At 39.7% G+C, this 20,418-nt stretch overlaps 1 protein-coding gene across 3 annotated transcripts in view; it reads left to right on the top strand.

Annotated features, from left to right (window-relative positions):
- man1a2 (mannosidase, alpha, class 1A, member 2) overlaps positions 1 to 20,418 on the top strand; it is a 145,763-nt gene that overhangs the window by 106,178 nt on the left and 19,167 nt on the right. For 2 of the 3 annotated variants that reach the window (XM_080203766.1, XM_080203765.1), the window contains 5 exons: positions 3,624 to 3,739; positions 8,283 to 8,502; positions 10,140 to 10,312; positions 12,278 to 12,393; positions 17,975 to 19,530. In XM_080203766.1, coding sequence (XP_080059892.1) covers positions 3,624 to 3,739; positions 8,283 to 8,502; positions 10,140 to 10,312; positions 12,278 to 12,393; positions 17,975 to 18,107 — 758 coding nt within the window. In that variant the 3' untranslated portion in view covers positions 18,108 to 19,530. Of the gene's footprint in view, positions 1 to 3,623; positions 3,740 to 8,282; positions 8,503 to 10,139; positions 10,313 to 12,277; positions 12,394 to 17,974; positions 19,531 to 20,418 lie in introns of those variants that run through there. The other variant, XM_080203764.1, reaches the window with a different exon arrangement.

Below are 20,418 nucleotides of genomic sequence, written 5' to 3'. Positions count from 1 at the left end.
TGTATTTATTTTTAAACATTATCCTTGTATATTTGAAAACTCAGTAGATGTTGATATAATTCTTTGGCTGACCATTGCACTTCTTAATACAATTTCATTTCCAAAAATGTGTTGCAATATATATAGAAAAAATCCTTATGTTAACATGTGTTCTTGAAAACAAATTGTCTTAACTTGTATGAAGTCTCACAGTTCTTAAGAAAAAGGATGCCCTTTTGTTATCCTAGATACATAAGCTCATGATTCGTGGATCTATTATTATCTTTGAGATTTCTACCAATGTCTGCTAGTTAAATGTGAACAGAAAATAGTGAATGGGGAATAACGAGGAATGTTGCATGTGTGAATCTTTAAATAGAAACTGAGCTCTCTATAATTGTAAGATGATTTGTTTGTAAAAACATTAACTTTTGGGCTTATGCTGTTGAGTTTGACCCTTCAATTTATTAGCGTTGTAAATTACAGTTGGAGTTCTAACTCTAATCCGTAAAATAACTTGTATTTGGGGCCAATAGTAGTAGTATTAATGCCCAGAATTAAAAGACATGTAAAATATCACTTAATTTCGAACTGATGTAGCTCCTGATGCATGGGGAGGAAATTGATTTCTTTTCATGTTTCCTGGATGAGCTTTCTTGTGAAACAGCGTAGCCCAGATTTTCTGGTCTCTAGTTGATCAGAGACCAGAGGTACCCTGTAATATATACCAGAACTCTCCATTCACCTGACGAAGGGGCTAACCCGAAAGCTTGCGAGTATATTATCAAATAAATAGGTTGGACTAAAACCTGGTGTTGTCAGACTTTTTACTGTGTTTACGCCAGTCCAACGCCAGCATACCCACATCTGAGTGGGAGCCATAGGAAGTCCCAACATAAGCACATACCTAGTATTTATGGGAAATTATAATCTTCCTAGATAGCTCCATTATTGGGTAGCACCACACATAATTACCCTGGTTTTGACATGGGTATAGTTTTTTTGTAGTAGGTGTGTTGATGTGCAAACTACTCTATAACCCACAGCAATATTCTCACCTGCCTCCCCAAAACAGTGCTGACATCCTCCCACACCTTGGACGGTTTGTTCACACTTCCTGCACAATCTACTTGGAGTCCCTGGCGAATAGTGGAAGAATCAGCATTTTGCAGGGGTGGGGGAGGGGGTAAAAGGGGGTGAGCAGTCTCGACATTTCTATACAAAGAATTGCAAGTGAGTTAATTAGAAATGCTGCCATGGGATATTTAGTAATTATAGATCACAGAACCATAGAATTGTTATGGCATTGAAGAAGGCCATTCGGTCCATCATGTCCACACTAGCTCTCCAAATGAGTACTATGACTCAGTGCCATTCTCCTGTCTTTTCCTTGTACCCGTGCACATTGTTTCTATTCCATTAATCATCTGATGCCTCTTTAATACCTCGATTGGACCTGCCTCCACCACACTTCAAGGCAGTGCATTCCAGATCCGAAACACACTATAGTGAAAATGCTTTTTCTTGTGTCACATTTGCTGCTTTTGCAAATTAGTTTAAATCTATGCCCTCTTGTGCTTGATCATTTCATGAGCAGGAAGTCTTTTTCCCTATCTACTTTGTCCAGCTCTCTCATGCTTTTGAGCATCTCTACCTAGTCTCCTCTTAACCTTCTTTCTAAGGGGAACAGGCTCCAATCTCTCCAATCTATCCTTCTAATAACTGAAGTTTCTCATCCTTGGAATCATTCTTTGTAAATCTCTTCTGCACTGCTCCAGTCTGTTCACAACATTCCAATAATGTGATGCCCAGAACTAATACTGAAAATCACATTTTCTACTGTGAAACAGAGCTGGAACTAGCAACATTTGCACAAGTTATAGACATTTCAACTCTTGCCTCCCAGAAGAGGGCATGGCTTGGCCAGTCCTACACTGTGCCACGGCAGTGCCTGATTTTCTGTGATGGAGACTTCCGGGATCAGCCAGCCATACACTTGCATGTTGGTGGTTTTTGATTTCCTGCAATTAGTGTCAGTCACAACTGTTCCAAAGCTGATAGAAAGATTTGGGCCTTTGGTTCCAGGGCAGCTGTCCAGTTTGTCACTCAAATAGTCACTATTCTTACATAATGTTTTAAAACATTAGCAGAATATTACAATATTAACAGCTCTTCAACTGAACGCCGTATTCTAACAAGGACTTCTGTATGTTGTGATCAAATCTCGGAGCTTGTTAATAGCCTCCGCACAGTTGTGAGGGTCAGCTACAACACTGATTGTTACCAGAACATAAGAAATAGGAGCAGGAGTAGGCCATCTAGCCCTCGAGCCCACTCTGCCATTCAATAAGATCGTGGCTGATCTGAAGTGGATCAGTTCCACTTTCCCGCTTTCTCCCCATAACCCTTAATTCCCTTGTCTGTCAAAAACCTACCTACCTGTGACTTAAATAAATTTAGCGAGGTAGCCTCCACCACTTCAAAGGGCAGAGAATTCCAGAGATTCACCACCCTTTGAGTGAAGTTCCTTCTCAACTCTGATCTAAACTGCAAACCACCCCCACCCCCCCCAATCTTGAGGCTGTGCCCTCTAGTCCTGCTATCCTTTCTAAGTGGGAAAAATGTCTCTACCTCTACCCTGTCCATCCCTTTCATTATCTTATACGTCTCTATAAGATCCCCCCTCATCCTTCTAAACGCTAACTTTTATTTTGGCCATAATAGTTTGAAATCTTAACTATGAAATAATTACTAGAAAATCATTCACTCAGGTTACTCATCAAAAGTTGCTTGAAAAATGTTCTTGGTGAGAATGGTAACTTTGAATATTTTGAGCTAACACCACGTAAAATTGCTCTGAAAAGAGTGTTTTGTTGCATTTGAAGAATTCCTTAAAGGAACGAATACGTCTTGATATTTTGGGCAGTGTACTCTGCCGTTGCCTGAAGGAATAACTAGAACAGATGAAAGCAGTAGCTGTGTATAGTGGAAAATGGTAATATTCCAATGCAGCCAGGTTTGATGAAATCTACATCTGTCCTTCTGACCTCTTGAGCGTTTCCAGCTTTTTTTATTAAAACGTCCCCTATGGTACTTTGCTTCATGATGCATTGTGAAGAATTACAGATTGCCCCTGAAATTGCTTGGGTTTTTGCTTTTCCCTTAATTTTAGCTTAATGGATTTGCCTCTTTGTTTCTAGTTATTTCAGTGGTGCCAACATTTTTGCAAATTACATGTATTCCTAATTCCAAAAGTTAATTTCTGGTGCTCCGTGTACTTGTATGCATGTTTTCTTGCCCCTGATTAAAATTACTTCTCCCTGCATCTTCATTAGTTATGACATTTCCTCAAATCTAGGTTAAATAATTAACAATTAGTGATTTCATTTGTATTAACAGGTTATCACCTGACCTGTATATGTGCAGGGATCATTTTCCAAACAATCAGTTTTTTTTTCACTCTGCCTTGGCAGCTCCATCTACCTGTTGAGCACTTTCTGTTTCAGTATTTTAAATTGATGAACATTCGAGCTTGATTGCAATGCTAATGACTTTATACACAAACGCAACAGATATTGTGTTGCTGAATAAAAAATATATGGCCTAGTTTTGGATGTGAATTTTGTTGTTTCATTTCTGTGCAGATCATACCTCTGTGGGTGGCCTGGGAGACAGTTTTTATGAATACTTGCTGAAAGCGTGGCTGGTATCTGATAAAACTGATACAGAAGCAAGGAAAATGTATGATGATGCTATGCAGGTAAGCAAAAACTCTCAAAGTGCTGAACATGCGTTTGTGACTTTCTGTAAGGCACAAGCACACTTTTATATTAACCCACTCTGTATAGCTAACCTATTTGCAGGTTGCAATACAAGTGAAAACTCAGTTTTGCCAATATTCAGTTGTTTCCATATTGAATAACATTCTGTGGTAATAAGGGTTTATCAAATTAAATCCTATACTGCGTGTTTGGGTATCATACAATTTTCTGATATTCTGATAAATTAAGAGGATGCTGTGGGGGAAAAAAAGCAATATAATCTTAGACCATAAGACATAGGTGCAGAATTAGGCCACTCGGCCCACAGAGTCTGCTCTGCCATTCAATCATGACTAATATTTTTCTCATCCCCATTCTCCTGCCTTTTCCCCATAACCCCTGATCCCCTTATTAATCAAGAACCTATCTATGCCTGTCTTAAAGACACTCAGTGACCTGATGTAAGAGTTATGAACTTAGAAGTTGATAGCATTTGTTACTGCAAACTTAAAATGTTGGTTGCCACACTATCTTCATTTAAAGGACTTGTAAATTGTTACCTTTATAATTTTAATCTCAAATCAAGTTCACCAATTTAGAAATCTTTCAAACATGAATCTGGTGGGGCAGTGGGAGTTGGATTTGGGAAATCATCTCTGGTGCTCCCAAGAAACATCAACACTGTAGGCAGTTGAAGTCTCCTTTTAAAAAATTGCAAAAAGCTAGTTTCAGACACATTGTTTCCCTTCCCAATGTTGAACAGAGGTTGTCTGGCAAATGCTAAAAATGGAGAAGGGAACATCAGAACTGAGAGTAAGAGTATACAATTAAACCCCTCGAGCTTGCACTGCCATTTAATGCAATCATGGCTGATCTCATCTTGCTTTCGCCTTCACAATCACCTTGCTGCCTGCTCCCCGTAACCCTTCATCAGGCTACTAGTTAAAAACCTATCTACCTCTTCAAATTTGTTTAGTGTTCCTGCATCCACTGCACCCTGATTACAGAATCTCACAGGTTTACAACCCTTTGACTGAAGTAGTTCTTCTTTTTGTCTGTTTTAAATCTGATGTGGAGATGCCAGTGTTGGACTGAGGTGGACACTGAAAGAAGTCTCACAACACCAGGTTAAAATTCAAACGGTTTAATTGGTATCATGAGCTGTCGGAGCCTGATGAAGGAGCAGCACTCGGAAAGCTCCTGATACCACATAAACCTGTTTTAACCTGGTGTTGAGAATTCTTACTGTTTTAAATCTGCCACCCCTTAGCCTAAAGCTATAGCCTCTGGTTCTAGAATGCCCAACAAGGGGAAGCATCCACTCTACACGAACCCAGACAATCCCCTTCCCCTTCAGCTTCTCGTATACCTCAATTAGATCTCCCCTCATTATTCTAAAGCGTGTATAGGTCTAAACTGTTTAATCTTTCTTAAGACAATCCTTTATCCCTGGAATCAATCTAGTAAACCTTTTCTGAACTGTCTCAAATGCATTTATGTCCTTCCTCAAGTAAGAGAACCAGAACATAAGAACATAAGAAATAGGAGCAGGAGTAGGCCATCTGGCCCTTTGAGCCTGCCCCGCCATTCAATAAGATCATGGCTGATCTGTCGTGGCTCAGTTCCACATTCCCGCCCTCTCCCCATCACCCTTAATCCCCTCTCTTATCAAAAACCCATCAACCCGCGCCTTAAAAATATTTAGCGAGGTAGCCTCCACCACTTCAACGGGCAGAGAATTCCAGAGATTCACCACCCTTTGAGTGAAGAAGTTCTTCCTCAACTCCGTTCTAAACCGCCCCCCCTTTATCTTGAGGCTGTGCCCCCTAGTCCTACTGTCCTTTCTGAGCGGGAAGAGTCTCTTCACCTCTATCCTATCCATCTCATTCATCATCTTATACGTCTCAATGAGATCTCCCCTCATTCTTCTAAACTCTAACGAATACAAGCCTAGTTTATTTAGCCTCTCCTCATAGCTCAACCCCCTCAACTCCGGCATCATCCTAGTAAACCTCTTGTGCACTCCCTCCAAGGCCAAAACATCCTTGCGTAAGTACAGCGCCCAAAACTGCACACAGTACTCTAGCTGCGGCCTCACCAATGCCCTATATAGCCGCAGCAAGACCTCCCTACTTTTATATTCAATCCCCCTCGCTATGAAGGCCAGCATCCCATTCGCCTTCCTGACCACCTGCAAGCTGGGTTTTTGCGACTCATGCACAAGGACCCCGAGGTCCCTCTGCACCGTCGCCTGCTGCAGTTTTTCTCCACGTAAGTAATAGTCCTTCCTACCATTATTCCTACCAAAGTGGACCACCTCGCACTTGCCAACATTAAATTCCATTTGCCAGTTCCTGGCCCATTCGCCCAGCCTACCTAGATCCTTCTGCAGACTCTCCACACCTCCGCGCAATTTGCCGTTCCACCAATCTTGGTGTCATCAGCAAATTTCGACACCCTACACTCGGTTCCCTCCTCCAGATCATCTATATAAATGGTAAATAGCTGAGGCCCCAGCACCGACCCCTGAGGCACTCCACTAGTCTCCAACTGCCAATCCGAATAGCACCCATTGACCCCCACTCTCCACCTCCTATTTGACAACCAGTCCTCTATCCACGCTAACACCCTACCCCCAACTCCATGTCCCCTGACCTTCTGCAATAACCTCTTGTGAGGTACCTTGTCAAACGCCTTCTGAAAATCAAGAAAGACCACATCCACCAGCTCTCCTCTATCCACCGCCCTAGACATATCCTCATAGAACTCCAGTAAGTTTGTCAGACACGACTTCCCCTTAACGAAACCGTGCTGCGTCTGCTCTATCAAGCAATTCCCCTCAAGATGCCTCGCTATTTCCTCCTTGATGACGGATTCTAACATTTTACCTACAACAGACGTTAAACTAACCGGCCTATATTTCCCCGCCTTTTGCCTGGCACCCTTCTTAAACAACGGCGTAACATTAGCCGCTTTCCAATCTTCCGGCACTTCCCCGGAATCCAGCGACGTCTGGAAAATAACCACCAAAGCATCCACTATTGCCTCCGCCATTTCATTCAGAACCCTCGGATGCATTCCATCCGGTCCTGGGGACTTGTCCACAATCAGCCCCTCCAGTCTGTCGAGCACCACCTCTCTAGTAACAGTAATGTCATCGAGACCCTCCAGTCCTACCACCTTTCCATCTCTAACACCCGGCAAATTATTCACGTCCTCCTCCGTGAAGACCGAAACTGTGCGCAGATGTGGTCTCACTAATTCCCTATACAGTTGCAACAGTATTTTTCCTACTTTTATACTCTATTCCATTAGCAATGAATGCCAAAATTCCATTTGCCTTCCTTATTGCCTGCTGCACCTGCATACAAACTTGCTGCAATTCATGCAGCAGATCCCTCTGCACCAAAGCATTTTGAGGTTTCTCTTAATTTAGATAATAGACTACCGCCTTGTTCCTCTGACCAAAATGGATAAACTTACACTAATCCATGTTAAATTCCATCTACCACTCACCTAACCTATCCATATCCATTTGTAAATTTCTTATTATTTCTTTGTGACTTGCTTTCCCACCTATTTTAGTGTCATCTTCAAATTTGGCAATAGAACATTCTATCCCTGCATGCAAGTCATTAATATGGTTTGTAGGTTGTTAGGGCCTGAGGTCTGAAACGGGTGGCACACCACTAGTTTCAGCTTGCTAATCAGAAAAACATCCTTTTAACCCCACTCTGTTTTCTGTTGGACAGCCAATCCTATATCTAAGCTAATATATTACTCCAACCCTATGGGATGTTTCCTTTTGTAGCACCTTATCGATCACCTTCTGGAAGTCCAGTTACACTACATCTACAGGACCACCATTATCCACTTTGCTTCTTACATCTTCAAAGAACTCTAGCAAATTAGTCAAATATGATTTACTCTTCCTTAACCACGCTGACTCGGATCTGATCAGGAACCAAGTTATAACTTCCTCTAGAAGTCAGAAAGGAAGAGAATTAAGAACAACTGTTGAGAAGTCAGTTAGTGAGATCTAGTGAGAGGAAGGCCAATAAAGGTTAGGAAAGTGACCCTGCGAAGGGAGAGAGAGCCATGATTTGAATTTGTCGTGATCTTTATACAGTGCTAAGATGGACTAAAAGTAAATATATTTATATTTAGCTCACTAATAGGAACAGAAGTGAGCTGCTGCTTTTAATAATTTTAAGGATGGAAGAGAAGTGAGTTGGTGTGAAAGTTTGTTATATATCTGTTGCTCTCTATGTTCATTGAATAAAATCATTTCTCTGGCCACTAATTGTTTCTCACTACATAAGCGGGATTGCCAGTTTAGATGACAGGGAGGTTCTGTTATTACATTGCTGAGTTGTACTATTTTCAATTTTGAGTAATATTGGCACACCGTTGAAGGTAAAGCACTCAGACCATTTACTGGAATGAACAGCACTGATGTACCTGAGAGAATATCCAAGGCAGATCTGAAATTTGGTGCAGTTAGATTATTGTCTTTTTAATCAGTACTTAAATTTCTGGCAGGCTATTGAAAAGCATCTGATCAGGAAATCAAACACTGGCTTGACTTTTATTGGGGAATGGAAGAATGGTCATCTGGAGAGGAAAATGGGCCATCTAACATGTTTTGCTGGTGGAATGTTTGCTCTCGGAGCAGATGGGTCCCCAGATGATAAAGCAGGTCATTATCTCCAGCTTGGTGCTGAAATTGCTCACACTTGTCACCAATCATATGACAGAACAGGTAAGATGCAGTTCTCCAGCAGAAGCATTATGAGTACACTTCAATTTTTCTGATTTTTAAAAAAATTATACATTAAAAATCTCTGTGGATCTATGTCTAGTAATGGATAGAGTTCTCTTTTGTGCTATTAGAATGCAATTTTAATGCGTTCAACTTTCTGCGCTAATCGAAAACTTTCTTGGACGCATTTATGAATTTATTTTTGTCTAATGGTGAATCAGATGATAAATTCATAAGAACAGCAATTTAATGCATGTTGAAATATAAATTGAACTGGGATACAAGTGAAGCTGAATTTGAATTGTAATTAAAATTTTTGACCACCTTTATAGACATGAATCTAAAATATACAATTTGGTTTTAATTACTATGTATCAGGCACCTTTACTGAGCAACAAGGATGGATGGTGTAGGGGCTAGCTTGTACTTCTAGGAGGTTGCTGTGTATGTTTGCTGGTTGTGAAATAAAGCAGCTTAACAAATTGTATCTGTTCTTGTCTAAACAAGTATTTTCTCAATCATCTTTGAAATGCTAGTGGTGATGCATCACTGGGGACTAAGATTATTTTACTCATGGTTTAAATTATTGAGAAGGTAAATATTCAGATGTACAAACACAGTCCAAAACATAAGACACTCAGACATGCAGAGATTGCCAATGTTATATTCTGAGATTAAGGCAAACCTTTTCAAGTTGTAACAGTCACCTTGAGCAACATTTTTGAGGCTAACGTCTTCTAGAAGTCGGATAGACTTTGTGTGGGCTGGTGTTTTATTCTTTCTCATAAATTTGCACTAATTTCCTGCTAGATGAACTATTAAGTCACTGGGGTCAACCAATTTCATGTATGGAGCAAGAATAGTGCAGCTGTCCTCTGTTTATTCAGTAAAGCAGATCAGTGTGGCACTGCTGCTTCACAGCTTCAGGGACCTGGGTTTATTTTCGGCCTTGGATGATTGTCTGTGTGGAGTTTGCGTGATATCCCTGTATCTGTGGGTTTCCTCTGGATGTTCTGTTTACTTCCCCACAGTCCCAAGATGTGTAGGTTAGCTGGATTTGCTATGGGAAGTGTGTGGGATTTCAGAGATGGGAGCGGGATAAAAGGCCTGGGTAAGTTGCCCTGTCAGAGTTGGTGCAGACCCAATAGGCCGAGTGGCCTCTTCTGCACTGTAGAAACCCTGATTCTATGAGATAATTGGTACTACAGTAAAAGCTGAATTCCTTTTGCATTTTCTGCAGGGTGCTGTTTATTTGCTAAGTTGTCTTGGTTATTTTGCCATGAATCTTGATATTTTTCCAGAATCTTGACTTGCACTTAATCTGTGCTGGGACTGATAGTACAAATGATAATTCTTCTTACTCACAAATGTGGCCAAATTCAATTTTAAACAATCTGGAAAGTGGTGTGAAAATTCCTTAAAATATTGGTTGTCTATATCAGTAAATAATACCTATCAGTGCTAGTGTGATGGGTGCCTATACACAGAAATGTACCTAATAATTTTCAACCATTTTTAAATAAAGGTTAAAAATTTGAGAACTTTAACTGGTATTGAGATTTGTTCATGATTTGCTTATTTTTTATGATGCTGTGTTGACTTCTATTTATTCCATCTCCCCGTCTTATTTAAAATAGTACTAAAGTTAGGCCCTGAGGCTTTCAAATTCGATGGTGGGACAGAGGCCGTAGCATTGAGACAAAATGAGAAGTACTACATCCTTCGACCGGAAGTGATTGAAACCTACTGGTACATGTGGAGATTCACGCATGACCCCAAATATAGGCAGTGGGGTTGGGAGGCAGCTCAGGTGAGAACTATAAAATCACAAAAAGGAGAAAAATAACTTTCAGGTGGCACTGATTTCAGAAAGGCCATCTTGGTGCATTAATATCCAAGTCTTCCCCTTTGCTGTATGAATAAAGAATATAAACATTTGTACATACCTGTTGGCTTAAATGAATATGAATGGGACTAGTTGCATAACTCTTTGAAAGCACGGTCACAATGGGCTAAATAGCCTCCTGTGCTTTGAGATTTTGTGGCTTCCCCATCTTGTTCACATTCATTATTTATGTTGACAAAGCTGTGATCCTCCTTTTTCTCTCTGTCCTCTCTTCCCCTTCCCCCCCTTCATTTTTTTCTTTGCCCCTCCCTCTCTCGTATTCTTTTGTTTACATAGTTATAAATTCTGAGTTTTTGAAATTCATTGTAGAGGATGTAATTACACAGACTGGTATGTTTTGGAAATTATAGATGGGAGCATACTGTTATCCTATCTGTGCTTCCAATTTGATATGACGGATAAATCCTTCACCTTGTACTTGATTGTTTGATGGTAGTTTCTAGTATAAAAAGGCAAATACCTTGTTTATGAAAGTCTACTTTAACATTTATAGTTTACCAATTTGTGACATTATCATTCATAAGGGATCATCTTAAAGGGATACCATATACCTAATTTTAATTATTTGAAATATACATAAGCATTAAAAATATTAAGAATGCTGGAAAGACACTTGAGATTTCAAAAAAAAGTAAAAAACCATCTATATAAATCTATGTCCCTTCTTTTCAAATTCCTCACTTCCCCACTATTGTGAATAGACAACTTTGCCAACCTCAGGGTATCTATTCTTCAGGATATACAGCTTCTGTTGTGGTCCTGGAGAACCCCTACTTATCCTGGTCCAAATGTGACAGGAGTGCCAAGGAACAGTGGTAAATGTTAGGACACATATTTGCTTCTGTGGGGTGGGGGCAATGTCATGGTGACAGTTAAGAGTGGATCAATCAGCATTGGATCACAGGCCTACCTTCAGTTGCTACACAATGAATGCTGCCATGAGTAAAAGCAGCAGCTTTATCTTGGAAACATAATCCCTTAAAGATATACAATTGATGGGCATAGAGTTTGGGAAAATAACAGTAACTTTGTATTGATATGTTATGACAGAAGCTCGACAGTAAATTATTGCGCAATGTGTTAATTACATTGTTACGAGAGTAAACATCACTCAAAAGACTAGCACAGCTGTTGATCTACCTTGAATGCTTTCCTATTTGGTGTTTGGCAAGAAAGCCTCCAATAACTCCAAGTAATGTAATTTTGGCATTTCCTGTGATTTTGATTAAGTTTGTAGTATAAACATGGCTTGGTCATCAGCAAAACGTATCAAGAATGTATATATTGTGCTTTATCCCTGCTCACCATTGATAGGTTGTCAGTAGTACTTGCCTATTAAGGCCAATGAGACAAAATTGATCAAAATGTTATGTTTCAAGAATATTAGCGAAACTTTCACAATTTATTTGTAGGCAACTTCCCCCATCCTCAAAATAAAATTGGCTAGTTGCAATTTAATTAAACTTCAGTCAGCAGTAGTTGAGAAGGATTTATCAATTTTGAATTCTTTAATTATAATGGTTCAGAGAAAGTTAGCTTTTTACTTATTTATAGGAAGTTTTAATCTCCAGTTGTGTTTCTAATGAAAGAACGTTTGATATGCTTGCAATTACTTGTACTAATATTTCATAAGATTGTTCTTATTATCAATTGTTAGAGCATGATGTTCTTGGATTTGTTTATTGTGAATATCTGTTCCATTTCCAGATCTTAGCCAGCAACATGTTGTTATTGATAATTGAATATTATCAATTATACAATTTATAATTTGTATTATAAATTGTATAATTTGTACAATTATATAAATTGTACCTACAACAGGAATCTTAAGTTTGAAACTATATTTTGATAGCATGCTTCTGTTTTCAGGCTATTGACAAGTATTGCAGGGTAATCGGAGGATTTTCAGGTGTTAAAGATGTCTACTCTTCATCTCCAGCCTATGATGATGTGCAACAAAGTTTCTTCTTGGCTGAAACACTAAAGTAAGCAAAAAGTACTTGAATCTAGCTAGATTTTTTTTTTCCAGTCGTTGTTATAAAGGACTTTTTGAATCCTGAGTATTAGTTTATAAAGATGATTTTCAATTGGAAAAGATCACTTTTCCTGAGCTGAAAAGTAGTGAAAAATAATTTGATGCTGTGTTTCAGATATTGCCACTCTACCTTAATAATAATGAGACAGATTACATGGACTGTACTTCCCTAAATGTGAATCCCCTCCCCATCTGTATTGTTCATTGTCAATACTTATCTCTAAATAAGAACATAAGAAATAGGAGCAGGAGTAGGCCATCTGGCCCTTCGAGCCTGCCCCGCCATTCAATAAGATCATGGCTGATCTGTCGTGGCTCAGTTCCACTTTCCCGCCCTCTCCCCATAACCCTTAATCCCCTCTCTTATCAAAAACCCATCAACCCGCTTCTTAAAAATATTTAGCGAGGCAGCCACTTCAACGGGCAGAGAATTCCAGATATTCACCACCCTTTGAGTGAAGAAGTTCCTCCTCAACTCCGTTCTAAACCTCCCCCCCTTTATCTTGAGGCTGTGCCCCCTAGTCCTACTGTCTTTTTTGAGCGGGAAGAGTCTCTCCACCTCTATCCTATCCATCCCATTCATCATCTTATACGTCTCAATGAGATCTCCCCTCATTCTTCTAAACTCTAACGAGTACAAGCCTAGTTTATTCAGCCTCTCCTCATAGCTCAACCCCCTCAACTCCGGTATCATCCTAGTAAACCTCCTCTGCACTCCCTCCAAGGCCAAAATATCCTTGCGCAGGTGCGGCGCCCAAAACTGCACACAGTACTCCAGCTACGGCCTCACCAATGCCCTATACAGCTGCAGCAAGACCTCCCTACTTTTATATTCAATCCCCCTTGCTATGAAGGCCAGCATCCCATTCGCCTTCCTGACCACCTGCTGCACCTGCAGGCTGGGTTTTTGCGACTCATGCACAAGGACCCCGAGGTCCCTCTGCACCGTCGCCTGCTGCAGTTTTTCGCCACGTAAGTAATAGTCCTTCCTACCATTCTTCCTACCAAAGTGGACCACCTCACACTTGCCAACATTAAATTCCATTTGCCATTTCCTGGCCCATTCGCCCAGCCTATCTAGATCCTTCTGCAGACTCTCCACACCCTCCGCACAATTTGCCTTTCCCCCAGTCTTGGTGTCATCAGCAAATTTCGACACCCTACACTCGGTTCCCTCCTCCAGATCATCTATATAAATGGTAAATAGCTGAGGCCCCAGCACCGACCCCTGGGGCACCCCACTAGTCACCAACTGCCAATCCGAATAGCACCCATTGACCCCCACTCTCTGCCTCCTATTTGACAACCAATCCTCTATCCACGCTAACACCCTACCCCCAACTCCATGTCCTCTGATCTAAATAAAGCCATATACAATATAGGGAACAATATTCCTTCAATGTCACTGGCTCAAAATCCCAGAACTCCCTGCCAAACAGAAGTGTAGGTGAATGTGCGCCACGTGGACTACAGTAGTTCAAGAAAGCAGCATACATACCATCTTCTCGTGGGGAATTAGAGATAGGCAATAAATGCTGGCCTAGCCAGCAAATGCCCATATTCCATGAATAAGTTTTTAAAGAGAATTTGAGGTCTGAAACCAGATCCGAGCAGCTATTCCTAGCTGTTTTTACATAGGTACTCTAACAAAAATTATCTAATTATTGAGAAATAATAACACCATCATCTGCAATTTCCCCTCCAAGCCACACAACACCCTGACTTGGAACTATATTCAATTCCATCACTGTCACTTGATCAAAACTCCCTTCCTTACAGCACTGTGGGTGTATCAGTACCAATTGAACTGTAGTGGTTCAAGAAAATGGCTCACAAGGGCAGCTTTTCCAGCAATTATGGCTGAACTACAAATACTGGCTTTGCCAGCAATGCTCACATTCCATGAAGCAATTAAAATAAAACTCCACCATCACTGTTAAATGAGCAGTAGTGGCAGTTTTTTTTTTCAGTTTTCATCTTTAGATTGTGAAAGTGCCAATATATATGCAGTGATGCATTTTCATATCTCTTTCATTCCTAGTGTGTGGCAGTTATTAAGTGAAATTATCTGGACACATTTTTAGCAATTTATGCAAAACTTACAAGCAAAAATATTTCAATTAAGCAGCTGTTTCTTTAAAAATGCATGTGGATTTAGAATTCAGTCTTTCTTCCATGAGCCATGTAAGTTGAAGCTTGTTGTAACTACGTGCGTTGTATGAAGCGGCAATGCCTGTATTACAGTCATGTTGCAGCAAGATTTTATTAATTAATTCCCAGGAAGTGGGCTTTGCTGGCTAGGCCAGCATTTGTTGTCCAATTCAATTGCCCTTGAAAAGATGTTAGTGAGCTACCCTCTTGAACCGCTGCAGTCCGTGTGGTGTAGGTACATTCACAGTGCTGTTAGATTCTTGGGTTTCGACTGAATGAAGAAATGGTCGTATAGTTCCAAGTCAGGGTGGTGTATGGCTTGGAGGGGAATGTGCAGCTAATGCTGTTTCCACGCATCCAGCTCTAGTCCTTCCAGGTGGAGTATATTATGAATTAAGTTTACTGAATGACTGAGATACTATGTTTTTAATCCTGGGATAGTTTTTGTTTATAAGAAATATATGTATGGTTTTATGTTTTGAAATGCCAACAAAAATATTCATACCATACTTCTGAATTTTAAAATGCTCAGTTAAGTTGTCTCATAACCTTTCAGAATATACACTTAGTTTATGTAATTCTCCCTTTTTAAAATAACCAATAGAGCCTTCATAATATACTGGTCATCCTGCACTGCACTCCTTCCAAGGTCAGTAGATCCTTTCTAAGAGGTAGTGCACAAAACTACACAACTCCAAAAGTGGTCTAAGCAGAGCTGTATATAGTTGTAGAAAAACCTCTGACCATTATAGTCTAGTTCTCTAACTAACTATAAAGGCTAATCCAATTTGGGACAATTCCTGGGGTGATGATGAGAGATTGAGGAAACTGGGCCTATGTATTTTTTTAAATCTGGATTTTACAAGAATGAGATCTCATTCAAACATTAAAAAAAGCTTACAGGGCTCAAGATAGATGCAAGAAAGATGTTTCCTCTGACTGGTGGTGGGGCTGATGGGAGGGGTTGATGAGTGGATCTAAAATCAAAAGATACAATCTGAATAGGGGGAGGCCCAGCGTGATGAAGATGAACTTCTTTACTCGGGGTAGTAAATTTTTGGAACTTCTCCATCCCTCAGGGCTGTGGAGGCTCAGTCATTGAGTGAATTCAAGACTGAGATTGATCGATTTCTAGATATTGAAGACATCAGGGGATATAGGGATAATGGCATTGATTAGATGATCAGCCATAATCTAGTTGAATGGCAGAGCAGGCTTGATGAACTGAATGGTCTAACCTGATTCTATTTCCTGTATTTGTAAACCTGCTAGTTCCATCTGCTGGTCACTATGAGCTAATGCATTGGTATTGCATTAACGAAAAGTGCAGTAAGTTCTGTTTGCTAAAAACCAAAATAAGCAACAGATTTCAGTGGATGGGCATATTTAGTAGCCTGTTGTGATCCTTGGCTAGACTCCCAAGTTGTAGGTGAGATCCAGTTAGGGACCAACAAAGTTTTCTTTAAGGTAGACAAAGTTTGAGATTCAAAACACTTACTAATAGGATAAAGCCACAAGTTTCCATGTGTTTTGAACAAACAAATATTGCAAGGTCAGAAAGGCAAAACACTTTACAATATCTATTTTATACTCTAACAGTCAAGGTAAATATGAGGTACATTTGAATTAACATGCAACCTGTGGTTTGACACACCACACTGTAAAATAAATGATGGGTACAATCAAAACACATTCTTTGGATTTCTCAGCAAACCACCCAGACATTAATCAGAGAGTGAGTCAACCAATCTTACTGAAGTTCGCGCTCTCACAAGGGTTTTCAGTATTCACTTTTTGAAAAACTCGCCTTGAAACTCTCCATGTTGTTCCCATTCTGGTAGCTGCAATGACAGCTCACCTGGCAGGGTTTCAATCTTGCCTTCGAGATTCCATTCCTCTAGATTCCTGAGGATGTTGAAATATCAAGCATAGTTTCATCTCTTCGGCTGTGCCCAATTTAATACTACTACTTCAAAGTGGGTTCCTCTACCCCAGTGGCCCGCAGCACAAAGTCACCAATCTTTGGCTGCCTTCTTGAATCTTCAGGGTTTCTCTATTGCCCTCAATTACCAAACTCTGACGACATCAACAATGGTCTACCTCACAGGGTTTCAGTCTTGCCTCAAGATTCCATTTCTGTGGATTCTTGAGTGTACATCCAACCGCCAAATTACAGGTACAACTTCAGAGCATTGCTAATTACTTTCCAGAGTCAGGCATGGTCACTTGGGGAACTGCGATGCTTATAGAACCATATCTTAGTACAAATTGCGGCCTTCAGGAAAATTTGGTGGGGGTGAATGGTGGTTTTGGCTAAGGGAAAATAAAAGTCTGCTATCATTGACTTGCATGGCTCTAGTTGCATATGGATATCGTAAAACATTGTAATAATCTGCCAAACAAAAATTTAATAGAATTTTTGATTCGGACTGTAATTGTAGCTATAGAGATGAAAAATGGATCCATTTGTAAGGATGTTGTTTGAGCTGTTAGTCATTTTCACATTGTCTAAAAATGACTTGTTTGTTTTCAGACCTGTGAAAAGAAATTGATTGTTTAATCGTGCAATCTCTCTGGAATGCATTTGTTAATTTGGCATTGAAAATTGACAAAAGTGAATTACAGAAGTCCAAAGATGTGCAGGTTGGGTGAATTGGCTATGGTAAATTGCCCCTTGGTGTCCCAATGTGTAGGTTAGATGGATTAGCCATGGTAATTTATGTGGTTATGAGCATAGGCCCTGCCCCCCACACCCTATGTAAATTACTCTTGTCAGCAAGTCAGTGCAGATTCGATGGGCCAAATAGCCTCTTCTGCACTGAAGGGATTCTATGATACTAGCTGAGAGACACTGTTTATCACTGAAGGAAACAATTTACGTTTTACTGCTCTTAACTGAGTGTCATAAGAGTAAACTTTACACTTTTCTGCGTGAAAGTCTTTTTTATCAACAGATGGAGGCAGTTGAAAGGCCTTAAGCAACATGCTAGCTGAAAAGATAAAATCCTCTTGTTCCATTCAAAAGTTCTGTTTCTTAGGAAAAAAAGGGCATACATGTGATATGATCTTTTAAAGGGAGATCCACCAAGAATGTTTGGGAACCTTCAGGAGAACTCCAGTGCAGAAATGTGTTAATACAATGTATGGGTTCCAATTTAATGAATGATTCCTATTTAAACATTGTACTCTTCCATTTGCTGCTGCACCCCTTCTTGTAAGACTGAGTTAAACATTCTAGAGTGTCAGGTTTTATCTGCAGACTGCTATATAAACTCATTATTGCTGCAGTAGACATAGGAATGTGACCTGAAAACTTAAGTATCTTATTTTCTTAATCAGCTTGTTTCATAATGACAAAGCTGTTTTGTTTTCAATTTCAGGTACTTGTATCTCCTGTTTTCTAGTGATGATCTCTTGCCCTTGGACTATTGGGTTTTTAACACAGAAGCTCACCCTCTTCCTGTTTTACGTTCTATGAACACTACTCTCTCTGGAAATGTGGCACTTCAGTGAGAATTCCCAAGAGAACTGAAGGTGAACTTCACTGTTGCATCGCAGTGCTAGCAGGACAAGTGCAACAAATCTGCTGGGGGAAAAAAGGATCCTATTCAAAAGACTCAAATGATTTGAGATTAAGCCGTGCAGGAAAGATGTGGACTACTGGGATAGTACATCTTTCAGAGCAGAGTAACTACGAATGTATAAGTTTACAATGGTGTAGTTGGCAATCAGTACAGTACTCGGGCTGTACAATGAATTTTATGGCAGATGTTCAAAGAAAGCTAAACAGCACTAGATGTATGTAAGTAGTACAGGATTTTGTTTTTTCCTGCACTGCCTGAAGCCATTGAGAGTCCTTGGTAAGAGTGTAATAGTCTCAGTTTTTAAAGACACAGTATCCCTTTTGTGGAGTCATCCATAAATGGTTCTTCCTAACAAAAAGTAGAAGAACGAACTATTTTTGTAGGAAAAACCTTGGAAGAGGCTGCTTTGTGAGGCTTTGTTCCAGTTCTGATGTTGCATATGTTTGCAGACATCTTGGGATTGTTGGAATCTTGCCAGTATAAGTGTGCTTGTGATATTTCTGCACTTTGCAAATTTTCTTTACCCTAAAGAAGCCTTTGTGTTGATTTTTTAAAAAATCTATTGGTATTGCTATTTCAAATGTGAAGGCATAGTTGACCTTCAGGCTTGGTTTGCTTAGGGAGAACTTTAACTTCTCTTGTATTGTATTTTTGGTATTGTAAAAAGATGTACTTTTTCCAGATTTTTCTGTTCTCATTTGGATGCAAAATCTGTAGCATTTTGTCAATATTCTACAGTATTAGCCTCAACAGATGGCTGGTGGCTGAAAGTTTGCACTTCAGTTGAAGCTGAGCCATTTAATTGTGGTAAAATGCTTGCAAATGTGGTTCTCACCTTGCATTCTGCATTCTTATATTGGCTAGTGTTCAAGAGTAGTCAGGCTGCTCTTTAGCACCAGCGGATAGAGGTCCTAACAGACTGCTTAAAACTTCTCTGGAGATGGTACACATCTTTTACAGTATTAAAGAGATGAACTTCTGCATTGTTGATTTTAATCAAGGTCTGCGAAACATTTTAAATGTCAGCTTCTTGACAGTTGCCCTGAATGAAACCCTCACAGAATTATCCTTAATTCTACCCTTCACAACTCCCTGCACAATGGTAAAAGCAATCTTACAAATTTATTCTATACATTCTACTCCTCTTAAGTCAGTTGTTTAGATTCTCAGATTTCAGATTTGAGTAGTAATTCCTCACTATGCTGTTTAATTATGTTGCTTAATTCAGTTTATTGGTATTTCCGTTATTTCATGCAAGAAGTGACTTTGAATTATTAGGAGTAGACTGTATGCATAAGTTTAAGCAAACTGAAACAAAGATGTACTGAATGATTAAAAAATGATGTCTCTGAGGATGTTTTTGTTTACGCCATATTTACTTTTATGATCAAATAGCATTTTTGTCTTACTTGATAGTTTTGTTTACAAGCTGTTCCAAAATATATCTGAGGAATTGAGGGCACAGGAATTCTTTCATAATCTACTAAAATCAGGTTTGCGAAGGGAGCTGATATTTACCAATTCTAATATGTGAAAAAGAAATTTCCTTTCCATCTTCCCTATCCTTTATATGTGCAAAGAACAAGTACATGGACTCATTCTTCCCTCGTTAAGAACATGGCCCAGTATCAATTCCATTCTGCAGTTGGCCACTGACAAGTATAACAGCAGCTTAAGTTGCATGCGCATGCGCACGCACACACCATTTGTAAATGGCTCCCTCTCAATCTCTGTTCCATTCCCTTTGACAGGAGCATAGAAATGGGCAGGCTGCTTAGAAGGATATTGTGGCTGATTGTGATGTCTTTGGCTACTAAAAATCCATTTGATTTAAACTTAACAGGTGATTGAACTTCAGTCGTATTTTGTAGAAAAAAATTCTAACTTTCTACCAAATTGTTTCCTAATTTCACTCCTAAAGGTCTGGCTTTAATTTTCAGACTATGCCACCAATCTTAGATTCCACAACCTGCAAAAATAATTTCTCACTATCTAACTTATGAGCTCCCCTTATATCTCAAACTTTGGTCAAGTCAAACCTTAACCTTCTAATTTCCAGGGAAATAGAATCCTAGCTTTTGAAATCACTCCTCATAATTTAAGACTCAGAGTCTAAATATTCTGATAAATCAACACTACACTCCCTCCAAGGACAATATTATGCTTTCTTCAAAAATGTTCACCCTTAACCCTTCTGTGTTAGCTGTGCTTTGTGATTATTGGAAAATGGGTGATCCTTA

The sequence above is a fragment of the Carcharhinus amblyrhynchos genome, chromosome 15 (genome assembly GCF_965287045.1).
Source record: "Carcharhinus amblyrhynchos chromosome 15, sCarAmb.v2.hapA, whole genome shotgun sequence".
NCBI classification, from domain to species: domain Eukaryota; kingdom Metazoa; phylum Chordata; class Chondrichthyes; order Carcharhiniformes; family Carcharhinidae; genus Carcharhinus; species Carcharhinus amblyrhynchos.
Note: the sequence above shows the minus strand (reverse complement) of the source record. Positions and strands in the feature narration are given on the sequence as shown.